General features: G+C 55.7%; 1 protein-coding gene across 4 annotated transcripts in view; it reads left to right on the plus strand.

The window, feature by feature from the left end:
- The window catches only part of MYO7A (myosin VIIA), a 131,849-nt gene that overhangs the window by 87,842 nt on the left and 26,363 nt on the right, over positions 1 to 17,644 (plus strand). For 3 of the 4 annotated variants that reach the window (XM_064168555.1, XM_064168544.1, XM_064168565.1), the window contains 10 exons: positions 1,644 to 1,738; positions 3,740 to 3,824; positions 5,746 to 5,964; positions 6,825 to 6,932; positions 7,492 to 7,701; positions 8,879 to 9,082; positions 11,569 to 11,745; positions 12,887 to 13,144; positions 14,647 to 14,774; positions 16,692 to 16,818. In XM_064168555.1, the coding sequence (XP_064024625.1) occupies positions 1,644 to 1,738; positions 3,740 to 3,824; positions 5,746 to 5,964; positions 6,825 to 6,932; positions 7,492 to 7,701; positions 8,879 to 9,082; positions 11,569 to 11,745; positions 12,887 to 13,144; positions 14,647 to 14,774; positions 16,692 to 16,818 (1,611 nt within the window). The remainder of the gene's footprint in view (positions 1 to 1,643; positions 1,739 to 3,739; positions 3,825 to 5,745; positions 5,965 to 6,824; positions 6,933 to 7,491; positions 7,702 to 8,878; positions 9,083 to 11,568; positions 11,746 to 12,886; positions 13,145 to 14,646; positions 14,775 to 16,691; positions 16,819 to 17,644) is intronic. The other variant, XM_064168572.1, reaches the window with a different exon arrangement.

Consider the following 17,644-nt stretch of genomic DNA (forward strand, 5'->3'; position numbering starts at 1 on the left):
AATGTGTGCAGGTGAGTGCCAGGAGGCTGCAGCCAAGCTCTGCTGGGTGATGCCAGTGCCAGCCCAAGGGGCACTGGGTGGAAGCTGAGGCAGAGGAAGTTTCACGGAAACATGAGGAGGAATTTTTTGCCTGTGAGGCTGACAAGACCCTGGCACAGGCTGCCCAGGGGGGCTGTGGAGTCTCCCTCTCTGGAGGCTTTCAAGCCCTGCCTGGATGTGTTCCTGTGTGACCTGCTCTGGGTGATGCTGCTCTGGCAGGGGGGTTGGGCTGGCTGAGCTTTGGAGCTCCCTTCCAGCCCCTGCCAGGCTGTGATTCCATGATTCTGTGATTCAAAGGCTTCTCTCAAGCAAAAATCCCAGTGGTAAACACTGAGAACTTGGTTCTAGATTCATCCCCAGCCCCACCAGCAGCTCCAACACCCCCTTCTCTGCCGCAGAAGCTGTTTCCACTGGTTGCTCTTTCCAAAGCCTCTTATCAAGATCACACAGCTGTTAGGGCAGGAAACTAGAAGTGGGGAGGCCCCCAGGGGCCACAGGAGGTCAAGCAAAGCAGGAAATGTGTGGAGCTGCCTCTGCTGCACCCAGCACAGGGCTCAGTGTCCTGCAACTGGGGAAGAAATAGAGTTACAAATGGTGTGGCAGAAATCAAGAGAGAGCCTGGAGTGGTGCATTTGAAAACCTGAGAGCAATGCCTGAGAGCAAGGCCAAGGGCAGGGTTCTGCCTTTGGCCACAACAGCCCCAAGCAGCACTACAGGCTGGGGCCAGAGTGGCTGAGAGCAGCCAGGCAGAGAGGGAGCAGTGTGGGCAGCAGGGCAAGGGAGGGGATTCTGCCCCTTGGCTCTGCTCTCCTCACACCCCACCTGCAGTCCTGGGGGCAGTTCTGCAGCCCCCAACACAAACAGGACATGGAAGTGTTGGAGCCAGTCCAGAGGAGGCCACCAAGATGCTGAGAGGGCTGCAGCAGCTCTGCTCTGAGCACAGGCTGAGAGAGTTGTGGCTGTGCAGCCTGGAGAAGAGAAGGCTTCCAGGAGAGCTTGGAGTGGCCTTGCAGGATCTGCAGGGGGCTGCAGGAGGGCTGGGGAGGGACCATTGACAAGGTCTGGTGATGACAGGAGGAGGAGGAATGGGTTTGAAGTGGCAGAGGGGAGATTGAAACTGGATGTGAGGAAGGAGTTCTTTGCAGTGAGGGTGGTGAGACACTGGCACAGGTTGAGGGTGGTGAGACACTGGCACAGGTTGAGGCTAGTGAGACACTGGCATAGGTTGCCCAGGGAGGTTGTGGAGGACAGAATCACCCAATGTGATCAAAGATCACATTGGGTGATTCTGTGCTCCACAACCTCCCTGGAGATGTTCAAGCCCAGGTTGGATGAGACCTTGAGCAACCTGTTCTAGTGGGAGCTGTCCCTGCCTATGGCACAGGGGGTTGGAACTGCCTGATCCTTGAGGTCCCTTCCAACCTAAACCTTTCTTTAATTTTCCCAGTGAGTTGCTGGGGTGGGGGTGAAACTTGGGAGATAAACTATCCCAAGACTTCATTTTGACACCTTCTCTGGGAAAAGTCCTCACACTCCCTCTCCTGCCACACAGCAGGCAGAATGAAGAGCTTGAAACAAGGGTGCTGTGTTGCTTCCTCCCACAGGACCACCACGACATGCTGCTGGAGATTGAGAGAGACAAGGCCATCACAGACAAAGTCATCCTCATCCAGAAGGTGGTCCGTGGGTTTAAAGACAGGTAGGTGTGGGCTTCACTGCCAAATCAGAGGTGAACTATGTGGGTGAGCTGTGTCTTGGTACTGGGAGAGAGGAGCTGAAGCTGAGGCAGCAGTGCCCAGGTGGGCAGCAGAGCCAATGGCATCCTGGGCTGGCTCAGGAGCAGTGTGGGCAGCAGGACAAGGGAGGTTCTTGTGCCCCTGTGCTCAGCAATGCTCAGGCCACCCCTGGAGTGCTGTGTCCAGCTGTGGGCTCCTGAATTGCAGAGAGCTGTTGAGGTGCTGGAAGGTGTTTGGAGCAGGGCAGCAAGGCTGGGGAGGGGCCTGGAGCAGAGCCCTGTGAGGAGAGGCTGAGGGAGCTGGGGGTGTGCAGCCTGTAGCAGAGGAGGCTCAGGGCAGAGCTGATTGCTGCCTGCAGCTGCCTGCAGGGAGGCTGTAGCCAGGTGGGGTTGGGCTCTGCTGCCAGGCAAGCAGCAAGAGAAGAAGGGGACAGAGTCTGAAGCTGTGCCAGGGCAGGTCTAGGCTGGATGTGAGGAGGAAGTTGCTGGCAGAGAGAGTGATTGGCATTGGAATGGGCTGCCCAGGGAGGTGGTGGAGTGGCTGTGGCTGGAGGTGTTGCAGCCAAGCCTGGCTGGGGCACTTAGTGCCATGGTCTGGTTGATTGGGCAGGGCTGGGTGCTAGGTTGGGCTGGCTGAGCCTGGAGCTCTCTTCCAGCCTGCTTGATTCTGTGATTCCTTCACCAAGCAGCTCCTGGGGCACATGTTATTCTCTTGGTGCCCATCCGACCTGCCTTCCCTGCTGCCAGGGAGAGGAGCCCCAACCTTCAGCAAGTATTGGGTAAAAAGAATAGAGGAAATAAAGCAGATCCAGAGAGGTTCTCCTCCCCCTCTGCTCTGCCCTGCTGAGACCTTATCTTGAGCACTGCCTTCAGTTTTGGGCTCCCCAGTTGCAGAGGGACAGGGATCTGCTAGGGAGAGTCCGGTAGAGGGCTATGAGGATGATGAGGAGTCTGGAGGGGAGAACAGGTACCCCATGTGTTGTGGTAGACCTGATAGGCCAAAATTGGGCTTATCCATGTCCTGGCTTGCCCAGCTGTGTTTTTCTGCTCTCCCCCCTTCTGCTGTAGGGAGGAGCAAATATGGGAAAGAGGACAAAGAACTTGGAGCCACTGAGTCTAAGGATTCTGGCTTGTCCAGACATGTTCCCCTCCTCCCCCTTCTTCTGTGCTGGGGGAAGCAACTGCAGGAAAGGAAAACAAAAGCCCTGGCTTCACCTGGTATGGTTGAGCTTGGCAAAGCACCATTCTGATTGGCTAATCTATGCCCAAAGGTCCATCAGTCTCAGGCTGTATTGATAAAAGGGGATGAGACTGAAAGAGTTGGGGCTGTTATGTCTGGAGCAGAGGAGGCTCCCAGGTGACCTTCTTGTGGCCTGCCAGCATCTGAAGGGGGCTCCAAAAAAGCTGGGGAGGGACTTTTGAGGCTGTGAGGGAGTGGCAGGAGTGGAGGGAATGGAGCAAAGGTGGAGGTAGGGAGAGTGAGGCTGGAGGGGAGGAGGAAGTTGTTGAGCAGGAGAGTGGTGAGAGGCTGGCAGGGGTTGCCCAGGGAGGTGGTTGAGGCTCCATGGCTGGAGGTGTTTGAGGCCAGGCTGGCTGAGGCTGTGTGCAGCCTGCTCTAGGGTAGGGTGTCCCTGGGCATGGCAGGGGGTTGGCACTGGCTGCTCCTTGTGCTCCCTTCCAACCCTGCCTGACTCTGTGATTCTATGACTGGTTTCCAGTATGCCTTTCTCATGGTGGTTTTAGTGTTCAAGCTATAATCAGGTATTGAAGCTGTACCCAGAGGGGGAGGTCCCCACGTGTGGGAGCCTTCCCTGCTCCCGAAGAACTCACTGGAGCACAGAGGAGGCTTTTCCAGGCCAAGAATGCAGTGTTCACTCCACCTGGGTGCTCAGTTTGAAATCTCCAAAGCATGAGGCCCGGGAGGAGGTGGCAGTGCAGAGCCAAGTGATTGAAATGCCTTTGCAGGTCCAATTTCCTGAAAGTGAGGAATTCAGTGCTGATGATCCAGAGGTACTGGCGTGGGCACAACTGCAGGAGGAACTACGGCGCTGTAAGTAGGGAGGTGCTTCCTCACGCCTCTGCCTTCCTGCCTCTCTCAGATTGGGATTTCCCTGCCTCAGAATGCCCCACTGAGTGGAAGAGGAGGTGGGGTTGGCTTTTATCTGTTGGAGTAATGAATGGTGTTTTGCTCTTGCTGCTTTGCTGTTTCACTGAAGAGAGCTCCTGGCCACCTTCTAGCTGCCCTCTAAGCCATGAGTTCGGTGTCCGCTGTGCTAATTGGACACTCGGGGCTTGAAAAGTCTTCACAGAAACATTCAGGTTGGAAAAGTGCCTCAGGATCACCAAGTCCAGCCACTAACCCTACTGTACAAGGTGCAACCTCAACCAGATCCACAGGCACTGATACTGTGACTTTATGACCCTGCAGTCTCTGATTCACTCAGAAGCACAGAAACGTTCAGGCTGGAAAAGAGCCTCAGGATCACTAAGTCCATCCAATAATCCTACTGTACAAGGTGCAACCTCAACCAGATCCACAGGCACCAATCCTATGCCTTTATGACTCTGCAGTCTCTGATTCACTCAGAAGCACAGAAGCATTCAGGTTGGAAAAGAGCCTCAGGATCACTAAGTCCATCCAATAATCCTACTGTACAAGGTGCAACCTAAACCAGATCCACAGGCACCAATCCTATGACTCTATGACCCTGCAGTCTCTGATTCACTCAGAAGCACAGAAGCATTCAGGTTGGAAAAGAGCCTCAGGATCACTAAGTCCAACCAATAACCCTACTCTACATGGTGCAACCTAAACCAGATCCCCAAGCACCACATCCAAGCAACTTTTAAACACATCCAGGGTTGGTAACTCAACCACCTCTTTGCCCAGCCCACTCCAATGCCATTTTTAGCTCTGCAGCTAGTTAGTAGCACCAGAGTCCAAATATTAGGAGCAGCATTGTTAGTTAGTAGCACCACTGAGTCTGAACATCATCTAATGAGACATCTACCAGACTTGGTCACAGGATGTTAGGGGTTGGAAGGGACTTCTGGAGATCTTCAGGTCCAAGCCCCCTGGCTAGAGCAGAGCCACAGAATCTAATTCTTAAATGCCCACGTCTAATTGGCATCCCAGGCTCACAGGATTTTAGGGGCTGGAAGGCACACGAGGAGGTCATCCAGTCCAACCCCCCTGCCAGAGCAGCACCACACAATCCAGCTCAGAGCACACAGGAACACATCCAGACAGGCCTGGAAAGGCTCCAGAGAAGGAGACTCCACAACCTCTCTGGGCAGCCTGTGCCAGGGCTCTGGGACCCTTCCAGGCAAGAAGTTCCCCCTTGTATTGAGCTGGAGCCTCCTGTGCTGCACCTTACACCCATTGCTCCTTGCCCCATCCAAGGGAGCAAGTGAGAAGAGATGATCCTGGGGGTCTTTTCCTGTTGGAATGTTTCTGTGATTCTGTGATTTTTCCACCCTCTTGGAGAACCTTCCTGGCAAAGCCTTGTCCTGGTGGACCCTGCTCTCTGGGACTCTTACTCAGGGGCATGCAAGTGGGAGCTTAGCGTTGGGCTGGGAGATGAGCTCCGGGAGATGAGCCCTGGCAGTCTGCCCAGGCTTGGTGAGCCCCTGGCTGCTAGAGGTGGTTTGATTTGTAGCCAGGTGGGGTTGGACTCTTCTCCCAGGCAACCAGCAATAGAACAAGGGGACACAGTCTCAAGTTGTGCTGGGGAAAGTATTGGCTGGATGTTAGGAGGCAGTTGTTGGCAGAGAGTGATTGGCATTGGAATGGGCTGCCCAGGGAGGTGGTGGAGTGGCTGTGCCTGGAGGTCTTCAAGAAGGGACTGGATGAGGCACTTGGTGCCATGGTCTGGTTGGTTGGGCAGGGCTGGGTGCTAGGCTGGGCTGGCTGAGCCTGGAGCTCTCTTCCAGCCTGTCTGATTCTCTGCTGCTGCTGCTCCTGCTCGCAGATGCGGCTCGGCTTCCTGCGGCTGCAGGCGCTCTACCGCTCGCGCAAGCTGCACAGGCAGTACCAGATGGCTCGGCGCAGGATCATCGAGTTCCAGGCGCGCTGCCGCGGGTGCCTGGTGCGCAGAGCCTTCCGCCACCGCCTCTGGGCTGTGCTCACCATCCAGGCCTACGCGCGCGGCATGATCGCCCGCAGGCTCTACAGGCGCCTGCGCGGGGAGGTAAGGACCGCAGGGCAGAGGGTGGTCCTGGGCACATGGAGGTGGGAAGAGGGGAAACGAGCGCAGGAGCCTGGAATTACTTTGGTTGGAGAAGACCTCTAAGAGCATCAAGTCCAACTGTTGGCCCAACACCACCATGGCCATTAAAGCACTTCCTCAAGTGCCATGTCCACGCGACACAAACACTAGGAGGAGAGGCTGAGGGAGCTGGGGGTGTGCAGCCTGCAGCAGAGGAGGCTCAGGGCAGAGCTCATTGCTGCCTGCAGCTGCCTGCAGGGAGGCTGTAGCCAGGTGGGGTTGGGCTCTGCTGCCAGGCAAGCAGCAAGAGAAGAAGGGGACAGAGTCTGAAGCTGTGCCAGGGCAGGTCTAGGCTGGATGTTGTTAGGAAGTTGCTGGTAGAGAGAGTGATTGGCATTGGAATGGGCTGCCCAGGGAGGTGGTGGAGTGGCTGTGGCTGGAGGTGTTGAAGACAAGACTGAATGAGGCACTTGACAGCTTTGACAGCTTGCGCCTGCAACCCAGACATAGAATCAATCAGGTTGGAAGAGACCTTCAAGATCATCCAGTCCAACCTAGCACCCAGCCCTATGCAGTCAGCTTGGTGACATGGCCTAGTTGAGTGGATAGGGCTGGGTGCTAGGTTGGGCTGGATGATCTTGGAGGTCTCTTCCAACCTGCTTGATTCTATGATTCCATGGTCTCCAGGGAGGGTGACATCCCAACAGCCCAAACTGCTCTGACTGCCGTGGTAAGGGAACAGGGTGAACCAACTCACGTAGGATTGGCTTCTAAAGAGCAAAAGTGAACGTCAAGATTGAGTAGATGCCACTTCAGAAGGGCTCTTGTGTTTATTCCCCCAGTACCATCGACGCCTGGAGGCAGAGAAGCTTCGGCTGGCGGAAGAGGAGCGACTCCGAAAGGAGATGAGTGCCAAGAAAGCCAAAGAGGAAGCAGAGAAGAAGCACCAAGTACGTGGGGACTGATCTCTTTCTGGGGCCCTGCCTCTGTTTTCCAGGGACTGCTATCTCTCTTTGCAGGTGGAATGCCAAAGGCATCCGAGGGATTTCTGCCCTGCTGGAGCAGTTTGGGTTTAATTCTCTCCAGCACTTTGTGTTCTAACGAGAGTGAAGCTGCTCCAGAATTCCTGATCTGCTGCACAGGAATGCCAGAGATGACAGCCGCTGTTCCCTTGCTTTTGCTCCTGTGGAGAGGCTGACAGGGGAGCTGGGCCACTCTGTGTGGACGTGGGTGTGGGGGGTGTTGGTGTGTGCACACACATGGCTGTGTGCAGAAGGCAAAGGTAAGGTCAGCGAGATCCCCGTGCAGGGACCGACCCCGCGGAGCAGGCACTAAGCAAGGGGGAAAGGAGATTGCTTTGTCCTGCTGCCGATAGCAAACCGAGGTGGATCGGCTCCAAGTCAGCAGGCTGGAGTGGTGTCCCAGGCATAGTTTGCCTTTCCAAAGCCAAGCCCGGAGGGATTCAGCAAGGAAGGAGCAGTTTAATCAGTGTGCTTGGTCCTCCTGCAGGTACGCCTGGCCCAGCTGGCGCAGGAGGACGCGGAGAGAGAAGTGAAGGAGAAGGAGGAAGCGCGGCGGAAGAAGGAGCTCCTGGAGAAGATGGAGAGAGCTCGCAACGAGCCAGTCAACGACTCGGACATGGTGGACAAAATGTTTGGATTCCTGGGCACAACTTCCTCCCTCCCTGGCCAGGAAGGACAGGCACCGAATGGCTTTGAGGTACCGGAGAGAAGCAGGAGCCTGGCTGCGACAGGAAAGGCTCTTAGCAACATGTTACTGAAGCAGAGGGAGGTGGGGAGGTCTGGAAAGTGGTGCCTGAAGGCTTGGTTCCTTCTGTGTGACCCCAGAGTATTGGCATGCTGTGGCTGGGGACAGGCAGGCACTCTGAAGATGTTAGAATCACAGAATCAGTCAGGGCTGGAAGGGAGCACAAGGAGCAGCCAGTTCCAACCCCGCTGCCATGTTCAGGGACACCTTGCCCTAGATCAGGCTGCCCACAGCCTCAGCCAGCCTGGCCTGAAAGACCTTCTCTGGGGATAGCAAAGAGAAGAGAGTGGTATCACTATAGGGTCACCTATAGTGGCCTTAGAGATCTTTACCTGTGTGATTTGTTTAGCTCTTGGGCACCCTTTTCCCACCCAACCTAGGGCTGGGAAACTGTGTCCAGTCGTGGGCTTCTCATTTCAAGAGAGCTGTTGAGGTGCTGGAAGGTGTTTGGAGCAGGGCAGCAAGGCTGGGGAGGGGCCTGGAGCACAGCCCTGTGAGGAGAGGCTGAGGGAGCTGGGGGGGTGCAGCCTGCAGCAGAGGAGGCTCAGGGCAGAGCTCATTGCTGCCTGCAGCTGCCTGCAGGGAGGCTGTAGCCAGGTGGGGTTGGGCTCTGCTGCCAGGCAAGCAGCAAGAGAAGAAGGGGACACAGCCTCAAGCTGTGGCAGGGCAGGTCCAGGCTGGATGTGAGGAGGAAGTTGCTGTCAGAGAGAGTGATTGGCATTGGAATGGGCTGCCCAGGGAGGTGTTGGAGTGGCCGTGGCTGGAGGTGTTGCAGCCAAGCCTGGCTGGGGCACTTAGTGCCATGGTCTGGTTGGTTGGGCAGGGCTGGGTGCTAGGTTGGGCTGGCTGAGCTTGGAGCTCTCTCCTAACCTGGCTGGTTCTATGATTCTATGATTTTATGAGTGGGGCCATGCTTGTTGCTTCTCATACTGCTTTGAGGATACTCCTGGGTATGGGCACCCCCTTCAGAACTTGGGCGTTTCAGGAGCTCAAGATCTATTTCATGACTTTGCTCCTCCAGATGACTTTTCCTTTCTGGGGTGGAAAATCAGATGCAGAGGAAAGCTGAGTCCAAAGGGAAAGGTTATCCAAAGGGATGCCAAACCCCTGACATGTCCTTTTCCACCAGGATCTTGAGCGAGCCCAGAAGGAGCTGGAGGAAGAGGACCTGGATGCAGCCCTGCCTCTCCCTGAGGAAGAGGAAGAAGACCTCTCAGAGTACAAGTTTGCCAAGTTTGCTGCCACCTATTTCCAGGGCACAACGACTCACACCTACATCCGCCGGCCTCTCAAGCAGCCTCTCTTGTACCACGAAGATGAAGGAGACCAGTTGGTGAGGGAGGGGCTGGGAACACTGGAGCAGGGGAGGGTGGGTTGGAACCAGCCTGTGAAGGCCTTCAGGCAGAGGCACTTCCCTTTGGGATGGCCTGGAGTGCTCATGGTTTCGTGGAGAGCACAGCCCTCACCTGCCACGCCTTTGTCCGCGGGCTCTGCTCCACCAACCTGCTTTGGGCGCTGGCAAGGCAGTGAGTGTCAGAGGGATGTGGTGGTGAGTGCATGCTGGGGAGTCCATCTCTCTACCCAGATGTTGGCATTAGCACAAGTAATGAAGTGCTCAGTGAGTGTCAGAGGGATGTGGTGGTGAGTGCATGCTGGGGAGTCCATGTCTCTACCCAGATGTTGGCATTAGCACAAGTAATGAAGTGCTCTGGGCTCAGGGCAGGGGCAGTAAAAGTAGTTGAGTGACTGGAGAGCTGGGCACAGAGGGACCTGATGAGGTTCAACAAAGGACAAGTGCAGAGTCCTGCACCTGGGGAGGAACAATAAACTGCAGCAGTCCAGGCTGGGAGGTGACTGTTGGAGAGCAGCCCCAAGGAGAGGGAGCTGGCAGTGCTGGGGGAGAACATCCCTGGCACAGCAATGTGCCCTGGAGGCCAAGAATGTAAATGGATCCTGGGGTGCATTAGGGTTAGTGTGGCCAGCAGATCAAGGGAGGTTCTCATCCCCTTCTACTCTGTCTCAGTGAGACCTCACCTGGAATATTGCAGTCAATTCTAAGCTTCCCAGTTCCAGAGGGACAGGGATCTGCTTGAGAGAGTCCAAGGGAGGGCCACAAGCATGATGAAGGGGCTGGAGCACTGCCTGATGAGGAAAGGCTGAGAGCCCTGAGGCTGTTTAGTCTGGAGAGGAGAAGGCTGAGAGGAGGTTAATAGATGTCTCTAAATATCTGAGGGCTGGGGGGTCAAAGAGGGAAGGGACAGGGACAGCTTCTGCTCACCTGTGCCCTGGGATAGGACAAGGGGCAATGGATGTAAACTGCAGCACAGGAAGTTCCACGTCAGCATGAGGGAGAACTTCTTTCCTGGAAGGGTCCCCAGGCACTGGCACAGGCTGCCCAGAGAGGTTGTGACTCTCCTTCTCTGGAGCCTTTCAAACCCTGTCTGGATGTGTTCCTGTGGGATCTGCACTAGGTACTGCTCTGGTGGGGTGGGTTAGACTTGATGACCTCCAGAGGTCCCTTCCAACCTCTAACGTCTGTGATCCTGTGGCTACCACCAGCAAAGATGCTACTTGGCAGCTGGGAAAGTTGCTGCTCGCCTTGTTGCACACAGCAGTGCAGAGTGAGCAGAGGAGAAATGCCTGTCCTATAGCAGGAGGAGCAAGAACAGGACTGCACTGAACCTCCATGGTTGTAACAATGGGAGCAGTTGGTGGATGACAACCTGGCCATGAACCAACAATGTCCTTTCACAGCCCAGGAGCCAGCTGTGTCCTGGGGTTCATCCAAAGTAGCATGGGCAACGAGTCAAGGGAAGAGATTCTGCCCCTTTTCTCCACTCTGGCAAGATCAACTCAAGTGCTGGGTCCAGCTCTGAGGTCTTCAACACAGGAAAGACACAGACCTGTTGGAGCAGGTCCAGAGGAGGCCACAAAAATGGCCAGAGGGATGGAACCCCTCTGCTGTGAGGACAGGCTGAGAGAGTTGAGGCAATGCTGGTAGCTCCTGGCTGGGACAGATTCACTCTGATATGGGTCAAGAACTGGCTGGAGGGCCAGGCCCAGAGAGTGATGGTGAATGGTGCCACATGCAGCTGGCAGCTGGCACTAGTGGTGTGCCCCAGGGATCAGTGCTGGGCACAGTCCTGTTCAGTATCTTTAGTGATGATGTGGAGCAGGAGATTGAGTCCAGCAGCAGTGAGTTTGCAGATGGCACCAAGCTAGGAGCAGCTGTGGAGCTGTTGGAGGGTAGCAGAGCCCTGCAGAGGGACCTGGCCAGGCTGGATGGGTGGGCAGAGGCCAATGGGATAGGACTGAACAAGGCCAAGTGCAGGGTTCTACACTTTGGCCACAACAACCTCAAGCAGAGCTACAGGCTGGGGCCAGAGTGGCTGAGAGCAGCCAGGCAGAGAGGGCCCTGGGGGTGCTGGGAGAGAGGAGCTGAAGCTGAGGCAGCAGTGCCCAGGTGGGCAGCAGAGCCAATGGCATCCTGGGCTGGCTCAGGAGCAGTGTGGGCAGCAGGACAAGGGAGGTTCTTGTGCCCCTGTGCTCAGCACTGCTCAGGACACCCCTGGAGTGCTGTGTCCAGTTGTGGGCTCCTGAATTGCAGAGAGCTGTTGAGGTGCTGGAAGGTGTTTGGAGCAGGGCAGCAAGGCTGGGGAGGGGCCTGGAGCACAGCCCTGTGAGGAGAGGCTGAGGGAGCTGGAAGGACAAGGGAGGTCATTCTGTCACAGTGATGATCCTGATGGGTTCACCATGGTTTGGCCTTCATCTCCACTGCCCTGCTGCAAGCTAACAGAGCTAATCTCTCCTCCCAACCAGGCAGCACTTGCTGTGTGGATCACCATCCTCCGCTTCATGGGAGACCTGCCCGAGCCCAAATATCATACAGCCATGAGTGATGGTGGTGAGAAGATACCAGTGATGACTAAAATCTATGAAACTCTTGGCAAGAAGACCTATAAGAAAGAGCTGCAGGCTCTGCAGGGAGAAGGAGAGGTAACTGTGGTGGCTGTAGGAGAGATGCTGTTGCTGGGTGTTGGATGTGGAAATGGAAGCACCTCGTGGGGCTGCTGCAAGAGCCAATTGGTCAACTTTCTTTGGAATTGTGCTTAAAAAAAACAGAGAATTGCTCATGGATCAGGTGTTGGGCTCCTCTTCCTCTTAGGATTCACTGAGTGCCCCCCAGCACTACAGTAAGGAAGGTCCTCCTATGAGGACAGACTGAAAGTGTTGGGGCTGTGCAGAAGAGGAGGCTCCCAGGTGACCTTCTTGTGGCCTTCCAGCATCTGAAGGGGGCTCCAAAAAAGCTGGGGAGGGACTTGTGAGGGTGTGAGGGAGTGGCAGGAGTGGGGGGGAATGGAGCAAAGGTGGAGGTGGGGAGAGTGAGGCTGGAGGTGAGGAGGAAGTTGTTGAGCAGGAGAGTGGTGAGAGGCTGGAGTAGGTTGCCCAGGGAGGTGGTTGAGGCCCCATGGCTGGAGGTGTTTGAGGCCAGGCTGGCTGAGGCTGTGTGCAGCCTGCTCTAGGGTAGGGTGTCCCTGGGCATGGCAGGGGGGTTGGCACTGCCTGCTCCTTGTGCTCCCTTCCAGCCCTGACTGATTAGAGTCATAGACTCAAGCTGGTTGGAAGAGACCTCCAGGCTCATCCAGCCCAACCTAGCATCCAGCCCTATCCAGTCAACCAGACCATGGCACTAAGTGCCTCATCCAGGCTTTGCTTCAACACCTCCAAGGACAGCCACTCCACCACCTCCCTGGGCAGCCCATTCCAATGCCAATCACTCTCTCTGCCAGCAACTTCCTCCTAACATCCAGCCTAGACCTCCCCTGGCACAACTTGAGGCTGTGTCCCCTTCTTCTGTTGCTGCTTGCCTGGCAGCAGATCCCAACCCCACCTGGCTACAGCCTCCAGGACAGAGACATCCTCAATGTGTGAACTCAGTCTGAGGGACTTAGGGAGTATCTACCAAACATAAGAGCCAAACCTGGGCTATCCGTGGGCATGGCCATGCGGTTCCACACTCCTGCTTCCCTCCAGTCCCTGCAGTGTCTCACTGCCTGCTGAGGGTGGCCTCCTGCTGGGGGAGACAGCAGGTAAGCTGTGCCTGGCTGCAGCCCAGCCCTGGCCCCTTGCTTTGCAGGGTACCCAGGTGGATGGGCACAAGAAGAACAGCGTGCGGCACAAACTGGTCTCCCTGACGCTCAAGAAGAAGTCCAAACTGACGGAGGAGGTGAGGGGAGCCGCTGGGCCGCCTGCCCGCACCAGTGCCCTCCGATTGTCTGCAGCCCTCTCTGACTCTCTTCTGCTTTTCCCTAGACAACATAGAACCAGCCCTGCTCTGGGTTTGGCGCTACCTGTCTCTCTGCCTGAAAGCTTTAAGGAGTGTTTAAGGGTTAAGGTTGGCTTCCCGCGTCTCCCTGAGTCTTTCCTCCGGCTCCCGTGCCTCATCCAGCCAGCACCTTCCCTCCCCTCTCTCACAGCCCTCCACCCAGCTGCTGATACCTCTCACCACTCTGGCATGGTCTGACTCTTAGCCCTGCTTTTAGTTTCCTGCCCTCCACCGTGGCAGGGGTAGCAGCAGTGGGGGCTTCAAGTGTGCTCACCTGCTCTCTGCTGCTCCTCTCTAGTGCCAGAGGTAGTACTCCCCCTGGGAGCTCTTAGCCCAAGCTTTGAACATCCCATCTCGAAAGAGTGAGGAGCAATGAGTGGTTTGGGGGAGCAGTGAATCATTTGGGGGAGCAGTGAGTCATTTGGGATAGCAGTGAGTCATTTGGGGGAGCAGTGAGTCGTTTGAGGGAGCAGTGAGTGGTTTGGGGGAGCAGTGAGTCGTTTGGGGTAGCAGTGAGTCATTTGGGGGAGCAGTGAGTCGTTTGAGGGAGCAATGAGTCGTTTGGGGGAACAGTGAGTCGTTTGAGGGAGCAATGAGTCATTTGGGGGAGCAATGAGTGGTTTGGGGGAGCAGTGAGTCGTTTGGGGGAGCAGTGAGTCGTTTGAGGGAGCAATGAGTGGTTTGGGGAAGCAACGAGTGGTTTGGGGGAGGGGATGAAAGCAAGGAAAGGACATGGATCCAGTCTTCTTTTGCACACTGCTGCATGCACTTGGAGAGCAGGCAGCATCCCACCTGGCTGCAGCTGCTTGAGGGCACACAGACTGCTCTCTGAGCTAGTCGCCCTCCTTCCCTTTGGGGTCACTGAGAGGAGTTAGCCCCAGCTCAGCTTGCCTCAGTGTGGTTCTGAATGCACACTGGAGACTGCAGTGGCTCTAAAGAGAGCCTGGGCTGACTTGCTGAGACAGAGGGTTGGTAGGAGGGCAAATGCCATCTCGGCTTGCACCAGCAGCATCCTGCTTGTGTGCTTTTGGCTGCATCATTGGTGTGGGGAGTGGGTGCCTCTTGTCAGTGTTCAGATGGTCTTTTGACATGGCTGAGTGAAAGGGACAGGTGCTCTTTGGCAATAAGCTGAGGTTGTTCCACACAGCCTTGGTGGCCCTCTCCCAGCTGCAGGACCAGTTCAGAGCTGGGACACAAGAGTGCCATCGGAGAAATGGGCAACCTGGTCTAGTTGAGGATGCCCCTGCTGACTGCAGGTGGGGTTGGACCTTCAGAGGACCCTTCCAACCCAGAGCAATGTCTAGAGTGGGTTCTCAATGCTAGGCAAAGAGCAAGCAGGGGGGAGTGTGACTAAATAGGACCATTTCCATCTCCACTCCTGTGCGATTAAAGCTCACAGAGTCACAGCCTCCCATCGCTGAGAAATCGATAGCTCGAAGGACTTCTGAGACACCTCCTGGCTGGTGAAGGAGTCCTGCTGAGGGAACACCACACATTTGGGCTGGGGATGAGGGTGGGGGGAGGTAGAGTAACTGAGTGTACTGAAAGAGAGCAATATGTCTGATTGACAGGTGACAAAGAGACTTCATGACGGTGAGTCCACGCTCCAGGGCAACAGCATGCTCGAAGACCGACCCACCTCCAACCTGGAGAAGCTCCATTTCATTATTGGTAATGGCATCCTCAGGCCAGCCTTAAGGTTAGAAATCAAGACAGAAACACAAACATGCCATTCCTTTCATTCCTTCCTCCTTCAGGTGCTCTTTGCCCAAAGGATTCTGTTGTTGTGGTTAGCTTTACCAAGCGCTCACAGCAGCTTTCTGGTTGTGTTGTGTAAGAAGGGCTGGAGGTGAGGAGGAAGTTGTTGAGCAGGAGAGTGGTGAGAGGCTGGCAGGGGTTGCCCAGAGAGGTGGTTGAAGCCCCATGGCTGGAGGTGTTTGAGGCCAGGCTGGCTGAGGCTGTGTGCAGCCTGCTCTAGGGTAGGGTGTCCCTGGGCATGGCAGGGGGTTGGAACTGGCTGCTCCTTGTGCTCTCTTCCAGCCCTGACTGATTCTAGGGTCCTATGAGTCTATGATCATGTTTGATCTTAAGGGTTTTTTCCTACCTTGCACAACTCTGATTCTGCACCTGGGAAGGAATAGTAAACTGCAGCAGTCCAGGCTGGGAGGTGTCTGCTGGAGAGCAGCCCTGTGGAGAGGGAGCTGGCAGTGCTGGGGGAGAACATCCATGGCACAGCAATGTGCCCTGGGGGCCAAGAGGCCAAAGGGATCTCGGGGTGTATTAGGAAGAGTGTGTGCAGCAGATCAAGGGAGGTTCTCCCCCTCTATTCTGTCCTGCTGAGACCTCATCTTGAATACTGCCTTCAGTTTGGGGCTCCCCAGTTGCAGAGGGACAGGAACTGCTGGTGAGGGTCCAGCAGAGGGCTACGAGGGTGGTGAAGGGACTGGAGAGCACTGCCTGATGAGGAGAGGCTGAGGGCCCTGGGGCTGCTTAGTCTGGAGAAGAGAAGACTGAGAGGGGATTGAATCAATATTTATAAGCATCTGAGGGCTGGGGGTCAGGAGTGGGGGACAGGCTCTGCTCACTGCTCCCTGGGACAGGACAAGGATAGGACCCCATCCCTGGAGATATTCAAGGTGAAGCTTGACAGAGTTCTGGGCAGCTCCTGCTGACTGCTGAGGGGTTTGGACTGGATGACCTTCAGAAGTCCCTCCCTACCCAAACCCTTCTATGATTGTGTGGCTCTATTTCTGTCCTCTCTAAGCAGTGTCAGTAGGAATGGGCTGCCCAGGGAGGTGGTGGAGTCACCATCCCTGGAGGTGTTCAAGAAAAGCCTGGATGAGGCACTTAGTGCCATGGTCTAGCTGACTGGCTAGGGCTGGGTGCTAGGTTGGGCTGGATGAGCTTGGAGGTCTCTTCCAACCTGGTTGATTCTATTCTATGACACTGAGTCTCAGCTGGAGCAAAAGGAAGGCTCAGCAGGAGTTACAGGCCTGGGGATGGGTGGTATTTCAGAGGTGCTACAGTGATCAGGGTGAGCATCATGAAGAGAGTTCAGTCAATACCCTTGTGATTCCAAGGTGAACTGTTACCTATCACAGAATCCTAGAAAGGCAGGGGTTGGAAGGAACCTCTGAGATCATCTAGTCCAAACCCTCCTGCTAATGCAGCTACCCCTGGAGCAGGCTGAACAGGACTGCTTGCAGAGAGTCTGCAGACACAGAGATCACACAACCTCTCTGGGCAGCCTGCTCCAGTGCTCAGTGAGCCCCAAAGTCAAGAAGTTTCTCCTTAAGTCCAAGTGAAACTTCCTGTGTCCTAATTTGCTTCCATTTGCCCTTGTCCTGTCAGTGGCCACTACTGAAGAGTGGCTCAGTCCCACCTTCAGGCCCTCCAGCACTGAGAAGAACACCTCTCAGTCTTCCTTTCTCCAGGCTAATCAGCCCCAGGTCTCTCAGCCTCTCTTCAGAAGAGAGATGCTCCAGATCCCTCACCATGCTCCTGGCCTCTCATTGGACTCCCTGCAGTGGTTCCCTGCCCTTCATGCTGATGGGGTCTGTCTCTGTTACAAACCACCACCTTGTAACCTCTAATGCTGCTGTTGTTCCTAATGCAGGGATGAAATCTATTGTCAAATCTGCAAGCAGCTGACCCAGAACCCATCCAAAAGCAGCCATGCCAGGGGTTGGATCCTGATGTCCCTCTGTGTGGGATGCTTTGCTCCTTCTGAGAAGTTCGTGAAGGTAAATGACTGTAGATGATATTTGTCTCTAACAGGTCACTCCCCAGCCTGTTCTGCTCATGGAATCATAGAATCACAGAATCAGGGAGGTTGGAAGAGAGCTCCAAGCTCAGCCTGCCCAACCCAGCACCCAGCCCTGCCCAACCAACCAGACCATGGCACTAAGTGCCCCAGCCAGGCTTGGCTGCAACACCTCCAGCCACAGCCATTCCACCACCTCCCTGGGCAGCCCATTCCAATGCCAATCACTCTCTCTGCCAGCAACTTCCTCCTCACATCCAGCCTAGACCTGCCCTGGCACAGCTTCAGGCTCTGTCCCCTTCTTCTCTTGCTGCTTGCCTGGCAGCAGAGCCCAACCCCACCTGGCTACAGCCTCCCTGCAGGCAGCTGCAGGCAGCAATCAGCTCTGCCCTGAGCCTCCTCTGCTGCAGGCTGCACCCCCCCAGCTCCCTCAGCCTCTCCTCACAGGGCTGTGCTCCAGGCCCCTCCCCAGCCTTGCTGCCCTGCTCCAAACACCTTCCAGCACCTCAGCAGCTCTCTGCAATTCAGGAGCCCACAGCTGGACACAGCAGTCCAGGGGTGGCCTGAGCAGTGCTGAGCACAGGGGCACAAGAACCTCCCTTGTGCTGCTGCCCACACTGCTCCTGAGCCCTATCATACAGGACTTGTTGGTGCTTCTTTTCAAAGAGGAAGGAGACCTTTTCAGAATGGGTGTCCCAACTCTGCACCTGTCCAGCCTGGAGAAGAGAATGCTCCAGGGAGACCTAATAATGACCTTCCAGTACCTGAAAGGGGTTTTACAAGAAGGCCTGAGAGAAACTGTTTAC

This window comes from Pogoniulus pusillus, chromosome 3 (genome assembly GCF_015220805.1).
Source record: "Pogoniulus pusillus isolate bPogPus1 chromosome 3, bPogPus1.pri, whole genome shotgun sequence".
In the NCBI taxonomy this organism is placed as follows: domain Eukaryota; kingdom Metazoa; phylum Chordata; class Aves; order Piciformes; family Lybiidae; genus Pogoniulus; species Pogoniulus pusillus.